General features: G+C 43.0%; 1 protein-coding gene across 1 annotated transcript in view; it reads left to right on the top strand.

Moving 5' to 3' along the window:
* Positions 1-15,343: 15,343 nt before the first annotated feature.
* nars2 (asparaginyl-tRNA synthetase 2, mitochondrial) overlaps positions 15,344-21,193 on the top strand; it is a 66,141-nt gene continuing 60,291 nt past the window's right edge. Inside the window, exons 1-3 of the mRNA XM_003225968.4 lie at positions 15,344-15,500; positions 18,010-18,186; positions 20,608-20,717. Coding sequence (XP_003226016.1) covers positions 18,043-18,186; positions 20,608-20,717 — 254 coding nt within the window. The 5' untranslated portion in view covers positions 15,344-15,500; positions 18,010-18,042. The remainder of the gene's footprint in view (positions 15,501-18,009; positions 18,187-20,607; positions 20,718-21,193) is intronic.

Below are 21,193 nucleotides of genomic sequence, written 5' to 3'. Positions count from 1 at the left end.
CTGGACCAAATTCGGCACAAATACCCACTACACCCAAATTTCAATATTGGTAGGGTTAAGGGGGAATGATTTTATCATTTGGGAGTTGTAGTTGCTGGGATTTATGGTTCACCAACAATCAAAGAGAATTCTGAATTCCACCAATGATGGAACTGAACCAAATTTGGCACACAGAACTCCCACGATCAACAGAAAACACTGGAAGGATTTGGTGGACATTGACCTTGAGTTTTGGAGTTGTAGTTCACCTACATGGACTCAAACAACGATGGATATGGAACAAACTTGGCACAAATACTCAACATGACCAAATTTGAACACTGCTGGAGTTTGGGGAAAATAGACCTTGACATTTAGGAATTGTAGTTGCTAGGATTTATAGTTCACCTACAATCAAAGAGCCCCTTGACCCCCATCAATGATAGAATTTGTCCACACTTCCCACACAGAATCTCAAGACCAACAGAAAATACCAACAGATCCCTCTGAACCCCCCTTGCAACCCCCCAAGGGGTCCTGACCCCCAGGTTGAGAAATGCTGAGTTAAGATGTCTTCATTTGTCTTCATTTGATTTCAGTTTCTGTATTTCAGTATTAATATGACATCCATAAGGGGTTTATGTTATGGTATAGTATATTTATTTATTATTTCTTTACAGTATTTATATTCCACCCTTCTCACCCCAATCACAATGTACATATAAATGACAAACATTCAATGCTATTAGACAAACAACATATATAGACAACCACATATAAACAGACACAGAGGCAATTTAACATTCCAGCTTCTCGATTCTGGCCACAGGGGGAGCTGCTGCTTCATCATCCACTGTGATGCCGAGTCCTTGATAGAGTACTTCCTCATCTTCTGCACCCTGCTGCAGATTTTATGGCATCGTAAATCAGTTAAATTAGCCTCTCTGCATAAGTGGTACCTAAATTCCTACTTGACAGATGCAACTGTCTTTCGACTGCATAGGTAAACAGCAAGCTAGACTATTATTGGTCAGGAGCTTACTCTGACCCAGGCTGGCTTCGAACTCATAACCTCTTGGTAAGTAGTGATTTATTGCAGCTGGCTACTAACCAGCTGCGCCACAACCCGATATAGTTCTTTTGCTTAGAAATGGAGATGAGCACCAACCTCCAGAGTCAGACACGACTAGACTTAATGTCAAGGGAAAACCTTTACCTATACTATATTATGGGGTATCATATGAGCTAGGCCAACTTTTAATAGTAACTCTCAAATAATCAGAAGTACATTTACCTGCTGTCTACCAATCCCATGGATACTGGCTTAATGAAAGTCCTGAGATTTCTTGCAGAGGTAAAAGGAGCTGTCCAAGGTATATAAAATAGATTCAGTATATGGGAAAGCTCCTTTAAAATCCAGAGTAGATATGTAAACTACCAACCTCCAAGGCACGGGGCTGCAATCTGACACTCAATTTTTTCAGCAAATTACTGAATGTGGAAGATATGTCATATATTATGGCATTAACTGTGAAAAGATACCTTTGGAATACAGTTGGACCTACAAATTTGTTGGGGTTAGCAGTGCAGGACCCCCACAAAAATTTACTTATTTAAATGGGTTCATTTTCCTTTTTAAAGATCCCCAATTCCTGGCATTTGGGGCTGCTGGGAGCTGAAATCTGGAAGGCCAAGCATTCCTCATGCCCATCTGCTCAAGAGAACAGATGAGACTTGACAGTTTTCTGTAAGTACAATGGTTTATAATGACCAGGACTGGAGAAGATCTGTGCCATTGGAATGCACCTGGCGCCTTTTGAACAGCGTCGTAAACCATTTACTGGTATTTTTAAACATTTACAACAGACTTTACTTATTTGCAGGCAGGAGCTTTATTAGATTGCTTCTGCTTGAGTATTGCTGAAGAGATGTCTCCTGACACAAAAAATATACAATCTGATGCTATATATTGTGACTGCTCCGGGTTGAGTTGTGTCAACAGCGCATCAGTAACGATCTTCTTTTACTTGTGGTTCCTGAATGTTAAAAGAAATACAATGAATGCCGAAGTGTGTATATCCTCAGCGAGACATTGCTACCTCTGTGCTCTTTTCTTGGTTTTCTCCGGTTGTTTTGAGTGAGGCACTGCCTTCCGCTTTTGTATCAGCTCCGCAGCTAGCAATTCATCCATTCCCCTTCTCTTTTGCCACAAACAATGGAGCCAAAGTGGAAGCACCAGGCAGCTTTCCCTATAGAAACAAGAAGCCACATGACAGGTAGCCCCACCATCCTATCATTCTTATTTACTTGATTTTACCAGAGACATATTTTTTAAATTCCTTCTTGGTCCTCAAAGCAGTGACTAAAATAGCCATAGGATAGAATCATGAGAAAAGATGAATGCAGATGCATTATAATTTTTATTTTTTTGCCAGTTGCTTGAGAGTTCTGGTTAACTGAGAGTCTATACACATTATGCCACTGAAATGAAAACCACTAGCCACTGCTGTCTTCATTGCTGAGTAAGGGCCCGGGCTGTGGTGCAGGTGGGAGAGCAAGCCAGCTGAAATTAACTGCAATGAATCACTCTGACCCAGGAGGTCATGAGTTCGAGGCCCGCTCGGAGCCTATGTTTGTTTGTCTTTGTTCTATGTTAAAAGGCATTGAATGTTTGCCTATATGTGTAATGTGATCCGCCCTGAGTTCCCTTCGGGGTGAGAAGGGTGGAATATAAATACTGTAAATAAATAAATAAATAAATAAATAATAAGGACTTGAATCCAGATCTTCCAAGTCTCCGACTCATACGCTAACCACTATATTTATTTATTTATTTTCAGTATTTATATTCTGCCCTTCTCACCCCAAAGGGGACTCAGGGCGGATCACAATATACATATTTGTGATGACCCATGGGCCTTGTAGTCCTGCTCAGGACATTGTAATTCCTGATGAGGAGGAAAACTTGGGTTTTTTACCTTCCCAGTCAGAACTGGATTCCCCTCAGCCAGATCTTTCCCAGGCAGATCTGGGAACCTTGCACCTGCAAGAAAGTTGTCTCCCAGAAGTATGTCAAACAACCCCAGAGCCTACTTCTCCCGTGTTCTTGCGCCGGGAGTTTTGTAAACAACAGAGAAGTTTGGAATCAGCTTCGCGCAGGAGTGCGAGGATTGCAGCTAAGAATGTGGCCAATTAAGACTGCTTCTCGTGAGAATCTTTGGGGAGTCTCACATCTGGTCTCAGAGTTTAGCTTTCGGTTCTGATTCCCAGAGAACGGCTTCGGCGGGAAAGTTAGACTCTATTTAGGTGTTTTACCCGCGTAGTAACTTCGCGGAGTCAATTCGTCAGCCTACGGAGCGAGTTGTGTCTGGACAGCGCGCTCCGATTCAAGCCTCGCTCCTGCTCAAGCCTTGCCCTGCTTTCCAGCCTTCGCCTTGCTTCCCAGCCTTGTTTACCAACGGACTTCGCCTTGTTGCCCAGGACCAATCCTTGCCTTGTATCACGGATTTTACCAAGTTATTCCACGGACCTTGTTCTTGTTCCTAGTTACCTTGTTCCACGTTTTAAGCCTTGTTTCAAGTATCAAGTTATTTCCTAGCCTTGCTCAAGTTTATGGACTAAAGGACTTGTCATCTCCCCTCACTTTGCCTGGCAAAGTGAGTGTTTCGGTTATTGGATTACAACTTTGGACCTTAATATTTCATATTGGACATCGCTTTTTTGGACTAATTTAGACCTTTCCTGAAAGGTCTGCTTTTGGACTATTTCATATACTTGCTTTTATTAACTTTATATATTCCTTCAATAAAGATATTAGTTAGATTCTGGCCTCTGTGTTTGGTTATTGGTGCCTTTGCAACCTGGGTCGTGACAGTTTGACTCCGCCACCCATAAGCACCAATTAACCAAGGCCAGAATGTCTACCGGAACCGTGCCGGGTGGGCAGCCGCTTACCTACACCATCGACAAGGATGAGGTGGATCGCATCCGCGACAGACTCAACGCCCAGGATGGAGAAATAAAGGGCTTGCGGGAGCGCGGAATCCGCCTCCCGGCCATGGCGTTGCCTACCAAGTTTACTGGAGAAGCTTCTAAGGTTCATGTTTTCCGTCGCCAATGTCAAGCTTATCTAGAGGCCCGTGATGCCGAGTTTCCCCAAGAAGACATCAAAGTGGCGTGGGTTTACAGTCTTCTAGACGGGCCAGCGGCCAATTGGGCGACGGCACTGTTCGACCAAGCCTCTCCACACCTAAGATCAGCGCAACACTTCTTGGACCACCTCAAGGAGACTTGTGGAATCGAGGACAATTTGGAGGCAGCCGGTCACAAACTCCGTCGCCTATTCCAAGGAGACAGACCAATGTCTCAGTATATAGCCGAGTTCCGAGTGCTGGCCCACAACACCGGCTGGAACGATGTAGCCCTCAGAGGACAATTCCGGGAGGGTCTCAACATTGAAATGCTGGAAGAAATCTCCAAGGTGGATCCTCCCCAGACCCTCGAGGCACTCATTGATCAATGTTTACGGGCTGAAGTCATGATTGCCAACAGGAAACAGTGGGTTCGAGGCCAGGGCAGTAGAGCCGGGGCAAAACCCCCCGCTCCCACCAGCGTTCAGCCACGTCCAGTGTGGAGACCCCCACCGCCAACCCCATACCCCAGAGGAGGCGAGGAGGTGCCGATGCAGTTGGGCAATGTGCGTCCCAGACTGGATGCCGCCGAGAAGGCCCGTCGTCAACGCTTTAACCTCTGTTGGTACTGCGGGAATGGGGGCCACTTCGCCAGAGAGTGCCCAGCCAAAGGGAAGCCTGCCGCCCGTCTTGCGGCGGCGTCCTCCACGGAGACGAAGGCGTCTGAGCCGACTGGCACACAGCCGGCGGGGGAAGCCAACGACCGGGTGTAGAGAGGCTCGCCAACCCGGTCAAAAAATCTATTCAAGAGCCGCCAACCGGGGTCCTGTTCCTTCTCGTGGTCACATTATGGTCAGCAAAAAGGGGACCCGTCATGATCCACGCCATGATAGACTCTGGAGCTACCAACAATTTCATTGATAGAGAGTATGCCGACTCTCTGGGATTACAATATCATGATTTCAAGAATGCCCGTGTGGTGCAAGCCATAGACGGCCGCCCCCTCAAGACGGGCCCCGTAAGTCAGTGGTCGGAACCCACCAGGATGTGGATAAGGGAACATATGGAAGAGATTTCCTTCTTTGTTACCGAGGTTCCCCATTTCCCTGTGATTTTGGGAATCCCATGGCTGACTCTCCACGACCCTAACATCTCCTGGTCCAACAGAGAACTGCAGTTTGCTTCACCGTATTGCCAAAACCATTGCCTCGTAGCCAAGGTCTGCCATGCCACAGACACCGAGCCCATCATCACCTTGCCAAAGAAGTACTCCGAGTATTGGGATGTATTCAATGAGAAAGAAGCCGAAAAATTACCCCCACATAGACCTTATGACTGTGCCATTGACTTGGTGGAGGGGGCCCCGATCCCGCGAGGGCATCTCTACTCCCTGACCGAACCAGAGCAAGAAGCTCTCAGGGAATTCATAGAGACAAACCTTCGCAAGGGATTCATCAGACCCTCTCAATCCCCAGCCGCCTCCCCAGTGATGTTTGTGAAGAAGAAGTCAGGGGAACTACGCTTGGTGGTGGACTACAGAGCATTGAACAATATCACCAAGCGGAACAGCTATCCCCTGCCCTTAATCTCGGATCTACTGGATCGGCTTCGAGGAGCCAAGGTTTACACCAAGCTGGATCTTCGGGGGGCTTACAACTTAGTTCGCATCAGGGAAGGGGACGAGTGGAAGACCGCCTTCCAGACCAAATTCGGATTATTCGAGTCCCGAGTTATGAATTTCGGTTTATGCGGAGCTCCCGCAACGTTCCAGCATTTTGTCAATGACATTTTTCAGGACTATCTAGACAGGTTCTTGATAATCTACCTGGACGATTTTTTGGTGTTTTCTAGATCACAATCAGAACATGAGAACCACGTCAAAATGGTGTTACAACGACTGCGGGATCATGGACTTTATGCCAAGCTGGAAAAATGCGCCTTTGATCTACAAGAGGTAGATTTCCTTGGTTACCGCATCTCGCCTCTAGGGCTTTCCATGGATCCAGCCAAGGTTTCAGCAGTATTGGAATGGCGGGCGCCAACTAACAAGAAAGAGGTGCAGCGTTTCTTGGGGTTCGCGAACTATTACCGCAAGTTCATTCCAGATTTTGCCCGCTGGTCCGACCCCATCACTAGCTGCATCCGTGGAAAGCAGCCTTTCCGCTGGACTGATCAAGCAGAGAAAGGGTTCCAGCAACTAAAGAAACTATTCACCTCCCAGCCAATTCTACAGCACCCAAATCCTGGAACCCCTTTTGTTGTGCAAGCGGACGCCTCTGATGTGGCAATTGGGGCTGTACTCTTACAACCGGTGGGAGATCACCTCCATCCCTGTGCCTTTTACTCTCGTCAATTAACCACACCAGAGAGGAATTACACCATTTGGGAAAAAGAACTACTGGCCATAAAGGCAGCCTTTGAAACTTGGAGACATTGGCTAGAAGGGGCCAAATTTCCCATTGAAGTCCATACTGATCATCGTAATCTAGAACATCTAAGAACTGCCCGCAAACTGAATCAGAGGCAGCAACGTTGGGCTTTATTCTTCGAACGTTTCAACTTCCAGATTCATTACGTGACCCCAGCCCAGACCAAGCAAGCAGACGCCCTGTCACGTAAACCGGAATACGCTGCAGGACGTAAGGAGACCTTTGAATCCCAACTATTACAACCCGAGAACTTTGCCACGCTAACAGTGGGGAACACCAAATCCATTTCCATTGGTTCAACTTCCTCTACTCCAGGACCCATCTGTGCTCAAGAAATCAGGGCTAGTCAGCAAGCAGATGCCTGGGCGCAGGACCAACTTCGCCAAGGTCTGCATTTTCCCTTTTCGCTTAAAGATGGGCTGCTTTGCTATAGAAATCATGTTTATATCCCACCCGGACCGGGCAGGGAAAAAGCGCTTCGTCTGTGTCATGACTGCAAACCAGCAGGACACTTCGGACTATTTAAAACCATGCATCTGATCCTAAGGGATTTTTGGTGGCCCAAGATCCGCAAGGATGTGGAAAAATATGTCAACACCTGCCCAGTATGTCAGCGCTCCAAGATAAGAAGGGAGAAGCCCTCAGGGCTTTTACACCCCCTTCCTACCCCATCTCGCCCATGGGAAATAATTTCTGCGGATTTCATCACTGACCTACCACCTTCCGGTGGATTCACCACGATCTTAGTGGTGGTGGACCTTTTCACCAAGTTAGCCCATTTCATTCCCTGCGAAGGCCTCCCCACGGCCAAAGAGACCGCGGATCTATTCCTTCAACATGTTTTCAGACTACATGGATTGCCCAAGAGTTTAGTCACAGACCGTGGATCTCAATTCACCTCTCGTTTTTGGAAGGCACTACAAAAACTATTGGGCATAGACTCTCGCTTATCTTCAGCTCATCATCCCCAAACAGATGGGCAAACGGAGCGCACCAATGCCACTTTAGAGCAGTATCTTCGCTGTTATGTAAATTACCAACAGGACAATTGGGCTTCTCTGTTACCACTGTCAGAGTTTGCCTACAACAATGGAGTTCAAGCTTCTACAAAAGAAACGCCGTTCTTTGCAAACTACGGCTTCCATCCACGTTTCTTTCCCCCTGTCATTGAAACTTCAGAAGTTCCCGCAGCAGAGGATTGGCTGCAGGAACTCACAGCGGTGCAACAACTTTTGCTCCAGCAACTGGACCAAGCCAAGGAGGACTATAAACGCCACGCTGACAAACACCGCCAGCCGGGCCCTGAAATCAAGGTAGGAGAACGGGTTTTTCTGTCCACTCGCTTTCTGCCCTCCCACCGCCCTTGCCGGAAGTTAGATGCCCGTTTCATTGGCCCCTATCCAGTGGTGGCGCAATTAAACCCCGTGACTTTCAAACTCCAACTGCCGCGTTCAATGCGCATTCACCCAGTGTTTCACCGTTCCCTGCTCCTTCCGGCGGATGGTGTGCGTCCTGATACAGACCAACCGGCCCCCCCTCCTGTTTTGATGAATGGGGAGGAGGAGTTCGAGGTTGAGGACATTTTGGATTCTCGCTTTCATCGCCGCCGCCTACAATATCTCATTGACTGGGTGGGTTTTGGCCCTGAGGAACGCTCTTGGGAAGACGCCTCCACAGTCCATGCTCCTGATCTAACCCGCCGCTTTCATCAAACCTATCCCGCCAAGCCGCGACCTCGCGCCTCGGGGAGAGGGCCCCAGTTTGGGAGGGGCCTTGAGGAGGGGGATAGTGTGATGACCCATGGGCCTTGTAGTCCTGCTCAGGACATTGTAATTCCTGATGAGGAGGAAAACTTGGGTTTTTTACCTTCCCAGTCAGAACTGGATTCCCCTCAGCCAGATCTTTCCCAGGCAGATCTGGGAACCTTGCACCTGCAAGAAAGTTGTCTCCCAGAAGTATGTCAAACAACCCCAGAGCCTACTTCTCCCGTGTTCTTGCGCCGGGAGTTTTGTAAACAACAGAGAAGTTTGGAATCAGCTTCGCGCAGGAGTGCGAGGATTGCAGCTAAGAATGTGGCCAATTAAGACTGCTTCTCGTGAGAATCTTTGGGGAGTCTCACATCTGGTCTCAGAGTTTAGCTTTCGGTTCTGATTCCCAGAGAACGGCTTCGGCGGGAAAGTTAGACTCTATTTAGGTGTTTTACCCGCGTAGTAACTTCGCGGAGTCAATTCGTCAGCCTACGGAGCGAGTTGTGTCTGGACAGCGCGCTCCGATTCAAGCCTCGCTCCTGCTCAAGCCTTGCCCTGCTTTCCAGCCTTCGCCTTGCTTCCCAGCCTTGTTTACCAACGGACTTCGCCTTGTTGCCCAGGACCAATCCTTGCCTTGTATCACGGATTTTACCAAGTTATTCCACGGACCTTGTTCTTGTTCCTAGTTACCTTGTTCCACGTTTTAAGCCTTGTTTCAAGTATCAAGTTATTTCCTAGCCTTGCTCAAGTTTATGGACTAAAGGACTTGTCATCTCCCCTCACTTTGCCTGGCAAAGTGAGTGTTTCGGTTATTGGATTACAACTTTGGACCTTAATATTTCATATTGGACATCGCTTTTTTGGACTAATTTAGACCTTTCCTGAAAGGTCTGCTTTTGGACTATTTCATATACTTGCTTTTATTAACTTTATATATTCCTTCAATAAAGATATTAGTTAGATTCTGGCCTCTGTGTTTGGTTATTGGTGCCTTTGCAACCTGGGTCGTGACAATATTCATAGCAAACATTCAATGCCATATGACATACAGACAGAGACAGAGACAAAACAGAGGCAATTTGACATTTTTCCAGCTTCTGGCTTCATGAAGGTATGCTCGATTCCGGCCACAGGGGGGAGCTGCTGCTTCATCATCCACTGTGATACCAAGTCCTTGATGGATTACTTCCCCATTCCTTTCTGCATGCTGCTGGATGATTTTTATGGTGTTGTAAATTAGTTAAATTAGCCTCCATGCAAAAGATGCAACTGTCTTTCAGGTTGCTTAGGTCAACAATAAACTGGGCTATTTTTAATGGTCAGGCGCTCAATCTGACATGGGCTGGCTTCAAACTCATGACCTATTGGTCAGTAGTGATTTATTGCAGCTGGCTACTAACCAGCTGCACCACTGCCCAGCCCGGCACGGTATATAATGCTACCAGCCACTTAGGAGGACATTAGAGGACTGTTATTGAAACATGGGACCCCAAAATCCATGACCTGGATTATTTTCCCCCAGTTGATGACCTTTTCCCCACATACACATTTGCCCAGGCACCCAGCGTAGGCACACAGGACTAATCTCCTTACTCCTCCAGGCAATTGACACAATCACCCAGTACCCATCCTTCCTGGTCAACAATGAATGCTTGTACCTAATGGTGAATTAATCCCTGGGCACTCCAGAAGGTCTCTGAGGGCCCTTCAACACAGCCATATAACCCAGAATATCAAGGCAGATAATCCACAATATGTGCTTTGAACTGGATTATATGAGTCCACACTGCTATATAATCCAGTTCAATGTGGATTTTATGCAGTTGTGTGGAAGGGGCCTGGGTCATTGTGCTTTGTCTCTCCCTGAGCACCCATCAAGGTTTTTTGACACCTATTGATCCCTCGGCACAGACCACTTGTCAGATCCCGACTGAAAGGATTCAACCCATTCAATATTACTGTATATGCATCTATTTGACTAAGTTTTGGTGGGATCACTACTTGTGTATGTGTGTGTTAAGGGAAAAACACCTGGTCAATTACAACTCATAGTTGGGTAATTAGAACAATCAAGGCTAACAAGCTTGAACCACTCCCTGAATAGGGTATAACTTCGGGAAATGTTTGTAATGTTTTTTGGGGACTTACTGAATACTTGCTGAGAGCCTACTATGAAGATGCATGAGTTTAATGCAAGGAACTTTATGTGAGTTTTGTTGCTAGAAAGAGACTGTGTTATTTTTTGAAGCTGGAAGTTTTGTGTTTTTTGACTCTGCTACTTAAGAGTAAAAAAAAAATTTTTCGTTTTCCTGGCTTGTTTCTTTTGCTCATTGTGGATGAACAAAAGGGCTGGATAAGTCTGGACAGGACTGCACGCAGTTTGTTTTTCAACAAACCTGTAACATTCAAGACTGTCAACCCCGAACCCTGCCAGGATGTATTTCCTGAACACCCAAAGAAGCAGACATATTTAAAACTAGCCACAAGTTTCAAACTCAGCAATGACCATTCATTAAAATTCCCACCAAACAAGGAAACCTATCAGTTGCAGCAGTGGATGGCACACCTAACAATTAGTTTGTAACTTGCACCAGTCAGTGCCCAGAATGGCAAAAGTCCATTATTTGAATAGCAGTCAATAATAATAAATAATTTATTTATATATCACCCTATCTTCTCAGGAGGACTCAGGGCAGTTTCCAACATAAAGCACACCATTCAACTGACCATACAACAACGTGAATATAATAAAAATAATAAACATAATAGTCAAAGCAGTCAAGATTTGATTAATGACCCTGTATGAATCCATTGCTTTATGTCTGATTTGTGAGTGCATTCTTTCCAACATCCACTTTTAGTCAAAGTGAATAAAGCATCTGATCTTTGCCTTCAACCTGCTCATGTCTGATCTGATCCTTCGGAGTCTAGGCACACCGGACCCTGAACCCTCGAATCTTGCGAAGCTCAAATATCATGACTGATCTTCCATATCTAAGACAAACAGGTGACATCTAATCTAGCTTCAGACCCATGATGTTTTGTTTTCAATTTAGCCCCCTGCATATATTCTCTTATACTTCCAAAGTTCAGGAAATCTACTAAAAGACAATGTTCCTGTTTTTCTATTCGCTTCAGGGTACAGCATGTGCTTTTAATCTCCGAACACATTATGTTCTACAAAAGCTTCCCTGCTATCAATAGGAGCTTGAAATGAGAGCATTTTGCTCTTCCGTTCTCTCTTTTCCAGGAAGGCAATTACTATTATTTCTTTCCCCCACCCCACTTCTTTAATTCCACTTTCCGCTCCTTCCATTGTTTGCTTCATTCACATAGCTTTTTCAAGAGCAAAGAAATTGATTTCCTCCTCTATGGAGCATAACTATGTTGTCAATGAACGGAACTGGCCTGTATTTTTGTGAGTTTAATGTAATGCTGCTAAGGATGCATCTGCACTAGAGAATGAATGAAGTTTGGCACCAGTTTAACTGCCCTGACCAAATGCTATGAAATCCTGAGAGTTGTGGTTTGGTGAAGCCCAAGCATTCTTTGGCCGAGAAGACTGAAGACCTTGTAGAAGTTCATTATTCCACAGCGTTAAGCCATTGCAGTTAAAGTGGTGTCAAACTGCATTCATTCTATAGTATAGGATGCATCCCAAGTCTCTCTTTCTCAATGGACTCTGCCAAATGTATCAGGAGTTTGTGGTATTTGTTACTGTATACTAAAAAAATTAAAATCTAATAACATTTGTGTTGTCTTGGACTGCTTTCAGGTATTTTTCAGCACTAGTAGCACCATTTTATTCCCACTCTAAATTGGGTTTCATTTTTAATACCTTGAAGAATTAATGCAGTTTGACACAGCTTTAACTGATATGACTCAATGCTATGGACGCCTGGGAGCTGAAGTTTTACAACAACAGTAACAACAACAACAACAACAACAACACAGCCAAACCAAACAAAAATTTCTATGTGTCTTGGTTTTTAGGCCTGTTCCTGGGTTTACTTGCTGCACTTTTTAGAAAATTGCATTGGATAGACTGCATCAGCTCTAGTTTCCTAGTTATCATGATTTTCTATGGGCAAGCAAATGGCACCTAGTATATATTATTATTTATTTATTTGCAGTATTTATATCCCGCCCTTCTTTCTCACCCCAAACAGATCTCAGGGCGGATCACAATGCACATATACATGGCAATCATTCAATGCCATTAGACAATACGACATTTATAGGCAGACACAGAGGCAATTTAACATGCCAGCTTCCGGCTTCATGACGGTATGCTCGATTCCGGACACAGGGGGAGCTGCTGCTTCACTGCCCACTTGTGACACCGAGTCCTTGATGGAGTACTTCCTCATTCTTCTGCATGCTGCTGGAAGGTTTTATGGTGTCGTAAATTAGTTAAATTAGCCTCCCCACATAAAGCAGCACTTAAATTTCCTACTTGACAGATGCAATTATCTTTCTGGCTGCATAGGTCAACAGCATGTTACATTATTAAATGGTTGGGAGCTCACTTTGACCTTGGCTGCCTTCGAACTCATGACCTTTCGGTCAGTAGTGATTTATTGTAGCTGGCTACGAACCAGCTGCTCTACAGCCCAGTGGCATTTATTCAGTATTTCAAAAATTAGAGCTAATAAGGGGAAATAGGAGCCATTTTTGGAATCAGAGGATCAAATACACCCAGAAACAGGCATCAAAATGTGTGTTGTCCAGTATAATAATTGATTTTTTTTCCTGTTCCTGATTTGAAAGTGTTATTTCCTGTTTGATTGTGTGGTACTTACTTTGAAAGCAGTTGTTCTGCTCCAGAAACAACTATTTGTGGCTGCCACAAACTATGTTGAATTGGCTGAGACTCAAATGTGTTATAGCAGGACGTCCTTCCCGCAAAAACAAAGTTTTTGCAGTTTAATAAATGTTTTCCATGTTTTTATGGTAAACTCAACTAGGAAATTACATTTATAACCTAGGAACAAAAATTGTGTTGCATAGGTAAAGGTAAAGGTTTTTCCCTGACATTAAGTCTAGTCGTGTCCGACTCTGGGGGTTGGTGCTCATCTCCATTTGTAAGCCAAAGAGTCGGCGTTGTCCATAGACACCTCCAAGGTCATGTGGCTGGCATGACTGCATGGAGCACCGTTACCTTCCCGCCGGAGCGGTACCTATCGATCTACTCACATTTGCATGTTTTTGAACTGCTAGACTGGCAGAAGCTGGGACTAGCAGTGGGAGCTCACCCCGCTCCCTGGATTCGAACTGCCAACCTTTTGGTCAGCGAGTTCAGCAGCTCAGCGGTTTAACCCGCTGCGCCACTTGGGGGCTCTATGTTATACTATGTGTTCCATAGTGTAATTAAAAAAACAAATCCAATTTACCTGTCGAAACAAAACATAGATAAGATATACCTTTAAAATGTGTACATGAGAACACATAGAACAAAGCCTTACACTAAGTCTAATAAAATGTAACAATAACATTCACAGATTAAAATTGACGGGGTTTTGAGCCTTCTCTGCCAGAGTGCAGGATTGCACTGAGCCATGGCATCTAAAATGGTCTCAACCTGCATTAATTCTACAGTGTAGATGCCCCTCTCTAGTTTGCTTTGAGAATTAGAAGGAAGAGACTGTTTGCAACAGTTGGTCCACAGAGGGAAATAGATTTGCATTATTTGTTGTTCTTTTAAAGTAGTTATTTTTGTGATATAATTTGTATTATTTTTAGTTCTTTATTCTCCTTATATTTTCCCCTTTTGCTTTCTCATTTTGTGTGTGAATGTCTTGCAACTTTAGTATCTCTCATTATCCTTTTTTGTATCTTTTATTGTACTTTGCTACATCTAGAGCTAAATCTGGGAAAGCTTAGGCTATCAATCTCTTAAAAGGGCTCCTTGAGTGCATCTACACATGGTGGAATTAATGCACTTTGATACCACTTTTATAAATGCCACGGCTCAATGCTGTATAATCCTGGGATTTGTCGTTTGGCCCTTTGAGGCTAAGGACCTCGCAGAACTACAACTCTCAAGATCCCAGAGCATTGAGCCATGGTAGTTAAAGCGGTATCAAACTGCATTAATCCTACTGTGCAGATGCACCTCTTGCATACTGCACTTTGAAACTGGAATAAATACATATACAGTAGAATCTTGCTTATCCAACATAAACGGGCCAGCAGAACATTGGATAAGCGAAAATGTTGGATAATAAGGAGGGATTAAGGAAAAACCTATTAAACATCAAATTACAGTAGAGTCTCACTTATCCAACGTAAACAGGCCAGCAGAGCATTGGATAAGCAAATATGTTGGATAATAAGGAGGGATTAAGGAAAAGCCTATTAAACATTAAATTAGGTTATGATTTTACAAATTAAGCACCAAACTATCATGTTATACAACAAATTTGACAGAAAAAGTAATTCAATACACAGTAATGCTATGTAATAATTACTGTATTTACAAATTTAGCACCAAATTATCACGATGTATTGAAAACATTGTCTACCAAAATGCGTTGGATAATCCAGAACATTGGATAAGCGAGTGTTGGATAAGTGAGACTCTACTGTATGTTATGATTTTACAAATTAAGCATCAAAATATAATGTTTTACAACAAATCAACAGAAAAAGCAGATCAATACATGGTAACATTATGTAGCGAATACTGTATTTACAAATTTAGCACCATAACATTGCAATGTAATGAAAACATTGAGTACAAAAACATTGACTACTAAAAGGCAGACTGCGTTGGATAATCCGGAATGTTGGATAAGCAAAGGTTGGATAAGTGAGACTCTACTGTATACATAAACATAAATTGCAAACACTGTGAGAATTATAAGTTATGAACTCTAGGGCTTCTCTTGCTATTTATGTGCTTTAAGGCTTGCGCCGATGACTTTAAAAAGAAAGAAAGCACAGAGAGGAGGAGACAAATGAAAGAAGGCTCTCTGTTGTGTCTAGAACTACAGGTCCCACAATGCACTTCGCACTTCCGCATAAACCTCTCTTTTCTGATTGGCTGAGCTTTCCCATCGCTTGTCATGTGCTGGGAAGTGGAGAAAGAAGCAGCCAGGTTTTGCACTATGGCTCAGGTTGCATGGGCTCATGCACCGGATTCTTGTTTCTGAGGCTGACCCACAAATTTAGGATCAATTGGAGGGATCTGGAGCAAGGCAAGGACATCCTGGGTGAGTTGGGAGCCTGGAAAACCTGGGCAGGGGATGCTAGTAGGATTGCAATTCGAATCTGTGCAAAAGCAGCTCTGGAAGCTGGAGCAGAGCATTGGGACCTTCCCTTGCTCTGATTCATATTATTACAACTTGAATATCCTTTACTCCAACATCCTAAATTGCTCATATCATTGGCTGAGAATAGTAGCTGGATCTACACTGCCATGCAATGCAGTATGAAACTGCATTATATGGTCAGTGTGGACTGATATAATGCAGTTCAGTGCAGTAATGCACTTCAACGCAGTATATATGGGGCAGATGGTCTACAATAATAACTGTGCTTGGTTGCCATTTGATATTATTAATCGTTGTTATATATTTGCTGTTTTATATTGCATTGCTGATTTTACCCTATGTTATACTGTGAATTGTGTATTATGTATTTTTTGTTCATTTTATTTCAGTTGTGTTGTCGGGCTTTGCCCCATGTAAGCCGCCCCAGGTCCCCAAGGGGAGATGGTGGTGGGATATAAAAATAAAGTTGTTGTTATTATTATTATTATTATTATTATTATTATCATTATTTTATATGTGTAAGCCTCCACAAGAGGAGATGGTGGCGGGATATAAAAATAAAGTTGTTGTTGTTGTTATTATTATTATTATTATTATTTTATTACGACACAGCAAAAAAGATAGATATGCTGGATTTCATATCACAAAATCACAAGTCAAACACTTCCCAAGTGTCTAGGACTGTGTGATGTATTTTCGGATGATGTGTGCAGATCCCAGTAGGGTGGCCTTTTGCAGTTGACAGATCGTGATTTTGTCAATGTCTATTGTTTCCAAATGCCGGCTGAGATCTTTTGGCACGGCACCCAGTGTGCCCATCACCGCTGGGACCACCTGCACTGGTTTCTGCCAGAGTCTTTGAAGTTCAATCTTGAGGTCCTGATAGCGGCTGAGTTTTTCCTGTTGTTTTTCGTCAATGCGACTGTCACCTGGGATGGCAACATCAATTATCCAAACCTTGTTCTTTTCCACAACTGTGATGTCTGGTGTGTTGTGTTCCAGAACTTTGTCAGTCTGGATTTGGAAGTCCCACAGTATCTTTGCGTGCTCATTTTCCAATACTTTTGCAGGTTTGTGATCCCACCAGTTCTTTACTGCTGGCAGGTGGTACTTGAGGCATTATTATTATTATTATTATTATTATTATTATTATTATTATTATTATTATAATATGTAAGCCTCCCCGAGGGGAGATGGTGGCGGGATTTAAAAATAAAGTTATTATTATTATTGTTGACACAATGACATAGTCTGACACAGCAAACAAGATAGATATGCTGGATTTCATATCACTTTCCAAGCGTTTAGGACTGTGTGATGTATTTTCGGATGATGCACGCAAAATAAAGATGTAAAAATAAAGTTGTTATTATTATTATTATCTATGTTAACTTTGTCTGCATCTACACTGTAGAACTGATGCAGTTTGACAACACCTGAACTGCAGTACTATGGGAACCTGGAAGTTGTAGTTTTATAAAGCCTTTAGCATTCTCTGTCCAATGGATTGCTGTGAATTTTCCAAGCTGTATGTCTGTGTTCCAGAAGCATTCTCTCCTGATGTTTCGCCCACATCTATGGCAGGCATCCTCAGAGGTTGAGAGGTATTGGAAACTAAGCAAGTGGGGTTTATATATCTGTGGAATAATGTCCACAGTGGGAAAAAGAACTCTTGTCTGCCTGAGGCCAGTGTCAGGAGGGAATGCTTCTGAAATACAATGAATGCCATACAACCTGGAAAACTCACATCAACCCAGTGATTCCGGCCATGAAAGCCTTCAACAAGACAGTCTCTGTCCAAGTGTGCAAATGCCTCATCAAATTACAATTCCCAGGATTCGCTAGCAGTAAGCCATAACAGTCAAAGTGATATCAAACTGCATTAAATCTACAGTAGAGACCAGGCATGGTTAAACTTCAGCCCTCCAGGTGTTTTGGATTTCAACTCCCACAATTCCTAACAGCCAGTAGTAAAACAACCTAGTAAAACTACAACTCCCTTGATTCCATAGCATTGCGCCACCATGACAATTAAAGACATTTCTCTCTTTCGCTTTAGGTTATGTAACAACTACATGTTGAGTATGTTCTTGGGTACATGTGATCCTCTGCATCCATGGATTCTGCTTCCACGGATTCAGCCAGCCACACCTTGAAAATATTCAGAAAGGCCAATTTTGATTTTGTGTCAGCACACCTTGCTATAATCACCTGCCATTTCACATATCTTCAGTCTCTCTATGGCACTTGTTTGAGTTGTTTGCCATTTTATATAAAGACAGTATGTTACTATATCATTGTATAGAATGGGATTAGAGCATCCACAAATTTTGATATCCATGGGGTATCCTGGAATCAAACTCTCCTAGATAGTAAGGGCCCACTGTCCATCCATATTTGGATATCAGCAATGTAACTTCCACTTTCTTGCCTTTGTCTCTCCTTGCAGGATATGTGGTTTGGAGTAAGGCTTTGACTAAGGATGTTTGCAGCACATTGCATGCGCCTGGTGCTTCGCCGCTGTTCCTCTGCTCCGCGTCCTAAGCCTGCTGTGGCTCCCAAGTTACTTCGTGTCCAGGAAGCTCTGGAAGTCCAGAACCCGACTGGGAATGACATTAAAGTCCAGGTAGGTCAATCAAACACAGGAAGGTGTGCTCCAGGGTCTTGATCTACTGTCCTTTCACACAGCCGTATAACCCAGAATATCAAGGCAGAAAATCCCACAACTGGGTTATCTGAGTCCACATTGCCATATATTCCAGTCCAAAGCAGATAATGTGGGATTATATTCAGCTGTGTGGAAGAGGCCTCAGTTCTGGGCCAGCTCAGGCTCGGTAGGGTTTTAAAATGAAACGTAGAATGCATCTATACTGCTGCAATGCATTTTGACTGCTGTAGAATAATTGGAGTTGTAGTTTTAAAACTTCTTTAGGCTTCTCTGGCAAAGTGTGTCTCATTAAACTGCAATTTCTAGGATTCCATATAACAATATAATAATATATAATACTAATACTATCCTATACTAATAATATAATATATTGTGTGTGTGTGTGTGTGTGTGTGTGTGTGTGTGTGTGTGTGTGTATATATATATATATATATATATATATATATATATATATAATATTGATAATAATACTATAATGTAATACAATATAATAATACACTATTATAATTGTATATTATATATTACATGTAATATTACTGATAATATTGCAGCATAGTGGTATAGTACAATATAGTAATAGATAATGCTTATATTGTGCTATGCCAATAAGATAATATATTGTATGTACATATAACTTGTAAGCCGCCCTGAGTCCCTTTCAGGGTGAGAAGGGCAGGATATAAATGAAACTAATAAATATATAATATAATATAATATATCACTGAGCCATGGCAGTTCAAGCACTGCCTCATTCAATTACAGTTCCCAGGATTTCATTGTATCAAACCATCAAAGTGATGTCAAACTGCATTAGTTCAACAATGTAGTTCAGACATATTCAAACTGTGGCTCTCCAGCTGTTTGGGCCTCTAACTCCCAGAATTCCTGACCATTGAACAAACTAACCTTCTTGCAAACAAACTAGTCAAATGTGGACTAGGCAATGCTACTATTAGGCAGATCTGTAATTGTTTAAGCGACCATCTCTTCATCCTGGAAAGAAGTGACGAGTGGAGTGCCATAAAGAGGGTTTGGTCCGGGGCCCAGTTCTGTTCAACATCCTTATTCATGACTTGGATGAATGTTTAGATGGCATACTTATCAAGTTTGCAGATGACACCAAATTAGGAGGGAGAGCTAATAATCCAGAGGACAGGATCAGAATTCAAAATGACCTGACTAGTTTAGAGAAATAGGCCAAAACTAACAAAATGAATTTCAACAAGGACAAATGTAAAATACTCCCTTTAGGCAGAAAAAAATGAAATGCAAAGATACAGAATGGGGGACGGCTGGCTTGACAACAGTTTGTATGGAAAAGATCTTTGAGTCTTAGTGGACAACAAGTTAAACATGAGCCAACAGTGTGATGCTGCAGCTAAAAAAGCCAATGGGATTTTGAGCTGCATCAAAAGGAGTCTAGTGTTTAAATCAGGGGAAGTCATGGTGCCTCTCTATTCTGCTTTGGTTAGACCTCTTTACCTGGAATACTGTGTCCAGTTCTGGGAACCACAGTTTAAAAGAGTTGTTGACAAGCTAGAAGATGTCCAGAGAAGAGAAACTAAAATAATCAATGATTTGGAGCCCATGAATCCCTATGAGGAGCGTCTTAAAGAGCTAGGTATGTTTTGCCTGCAGAAGAGAAGGTTGAGAGGAGACATGTATAAATATATGAAAGGTTGTCATAAGGAAGAGGGAGTGAGCTTGTTCTCCAATGTGATTCTGTGGTCAGTTTGCAAAGGAAGTCAACCATAGTGCCATGGTGGAAGACCTAGAACTTCCTAGAGAAGTGTTCTTTCAAGTTAAAAAAATTAGTAATTTCTTTATTTTCCCTTTCATGGTAGTCTAGTGCCCCTAACACCCAGTGAATATGGAGGGGTGACTGTTGTTAATGTGGGATTTGTGTATTGATGGTGTTTAAATGCAATTTGTGCCATGCTTGTATTGCAACTGATTGCATCATCCAGAATGTACCATAGTGTGGAAAGAGTGAATTGCCAAGAAGCTATGATGACCTTGATGTGTGGCTGAAACTAGGGAGTATCCAGACACAAGTGTTTGTGCATAACAATTGCATCAGTTCAGTTGAGTTCTGTCTGCCTAGAGCTCGAGTCAAGTTCTGTCGGAGAACAGAGCAGTCCTGTGTTCGTCTGTCATCTGCAAGTCTGTTTGTGTTGATTATTGCTGCATACAGTAAAACGTTGTAAATAGTTTTACCAACGTCTCTGAGTGTCTCTTCGTTCTGCATTCCACTGCTTCCATCCAATTACTGCTGCGCTGCAAATACTCTGACAACTGTGACGTGTCCATCTTCTGGCTTTCTACTACAGGATTGTATCTCAGCCCCTCTTCAATTCAGGCCTTGTTTTTTTCTTCCAGGGCTGGGTCCGTTCTGTCCGGTCCCAGAAAGAAGTCCTGTTTCTTCACATCAATGATGGCTCCTCTTTAGAAAGCCTCCAAGTGGTTGCAGATCCAAGGCTGGAATCCAGGTGGGTAAATCAGATTAAAGTGAAGTTTGGCTATACATAGTTTAGGTGGTCTTTTTCTCTTTTCCTTGTGAGTCTTATATGTGGAAGTGGGTCAAGGGATTCAGATGAGAAATTAGTCTTGGGCCCCTTCTACACGGCCATATAGTCCAAATTATCAAAGCAGATACTCCACATTATCCACTTTGAACTGTATTATATGAGTCTACGTTGCCATGTAATCCAGTTCAAAGCAGATAATATGGATTTAATATAGCAGTTTAGAAGAGCCCTTGGTTAGTAGTTAGTAGAACTGTGGCTGGTGTTACACGTTTCTCCCAGTCCCAATCAAAATATTTTCTTATTCATATACACATATGTACTTATTCATGAATAAACACAACTATGCAACATTACATTGTTGTTATATTTATAGTTATAACTTATTTTTCTCTCTTGGTCAAGACCCAAAACAGCTCACAACATTTTAAAAAACTGCA

This window comes from Anolis carolinensis, chromosome 3, assembly GCF_035594765.1.
Source record: "Anolis carolinensis isolate JA03-04 chromosome 3, rAnoCar3.1.pri, whole genome shotgun sequence".
NCBI classification, from domain to species: domain Eukaryota; kingdom Metazoa; phylum Chordata; class Lepidosauria; order Squamata; family Dactyloidae; genus Anolis; species Anolis carolinensis.
This window is presented reverse-complemented; position numbering and strand designations above follow the sequence as displayed.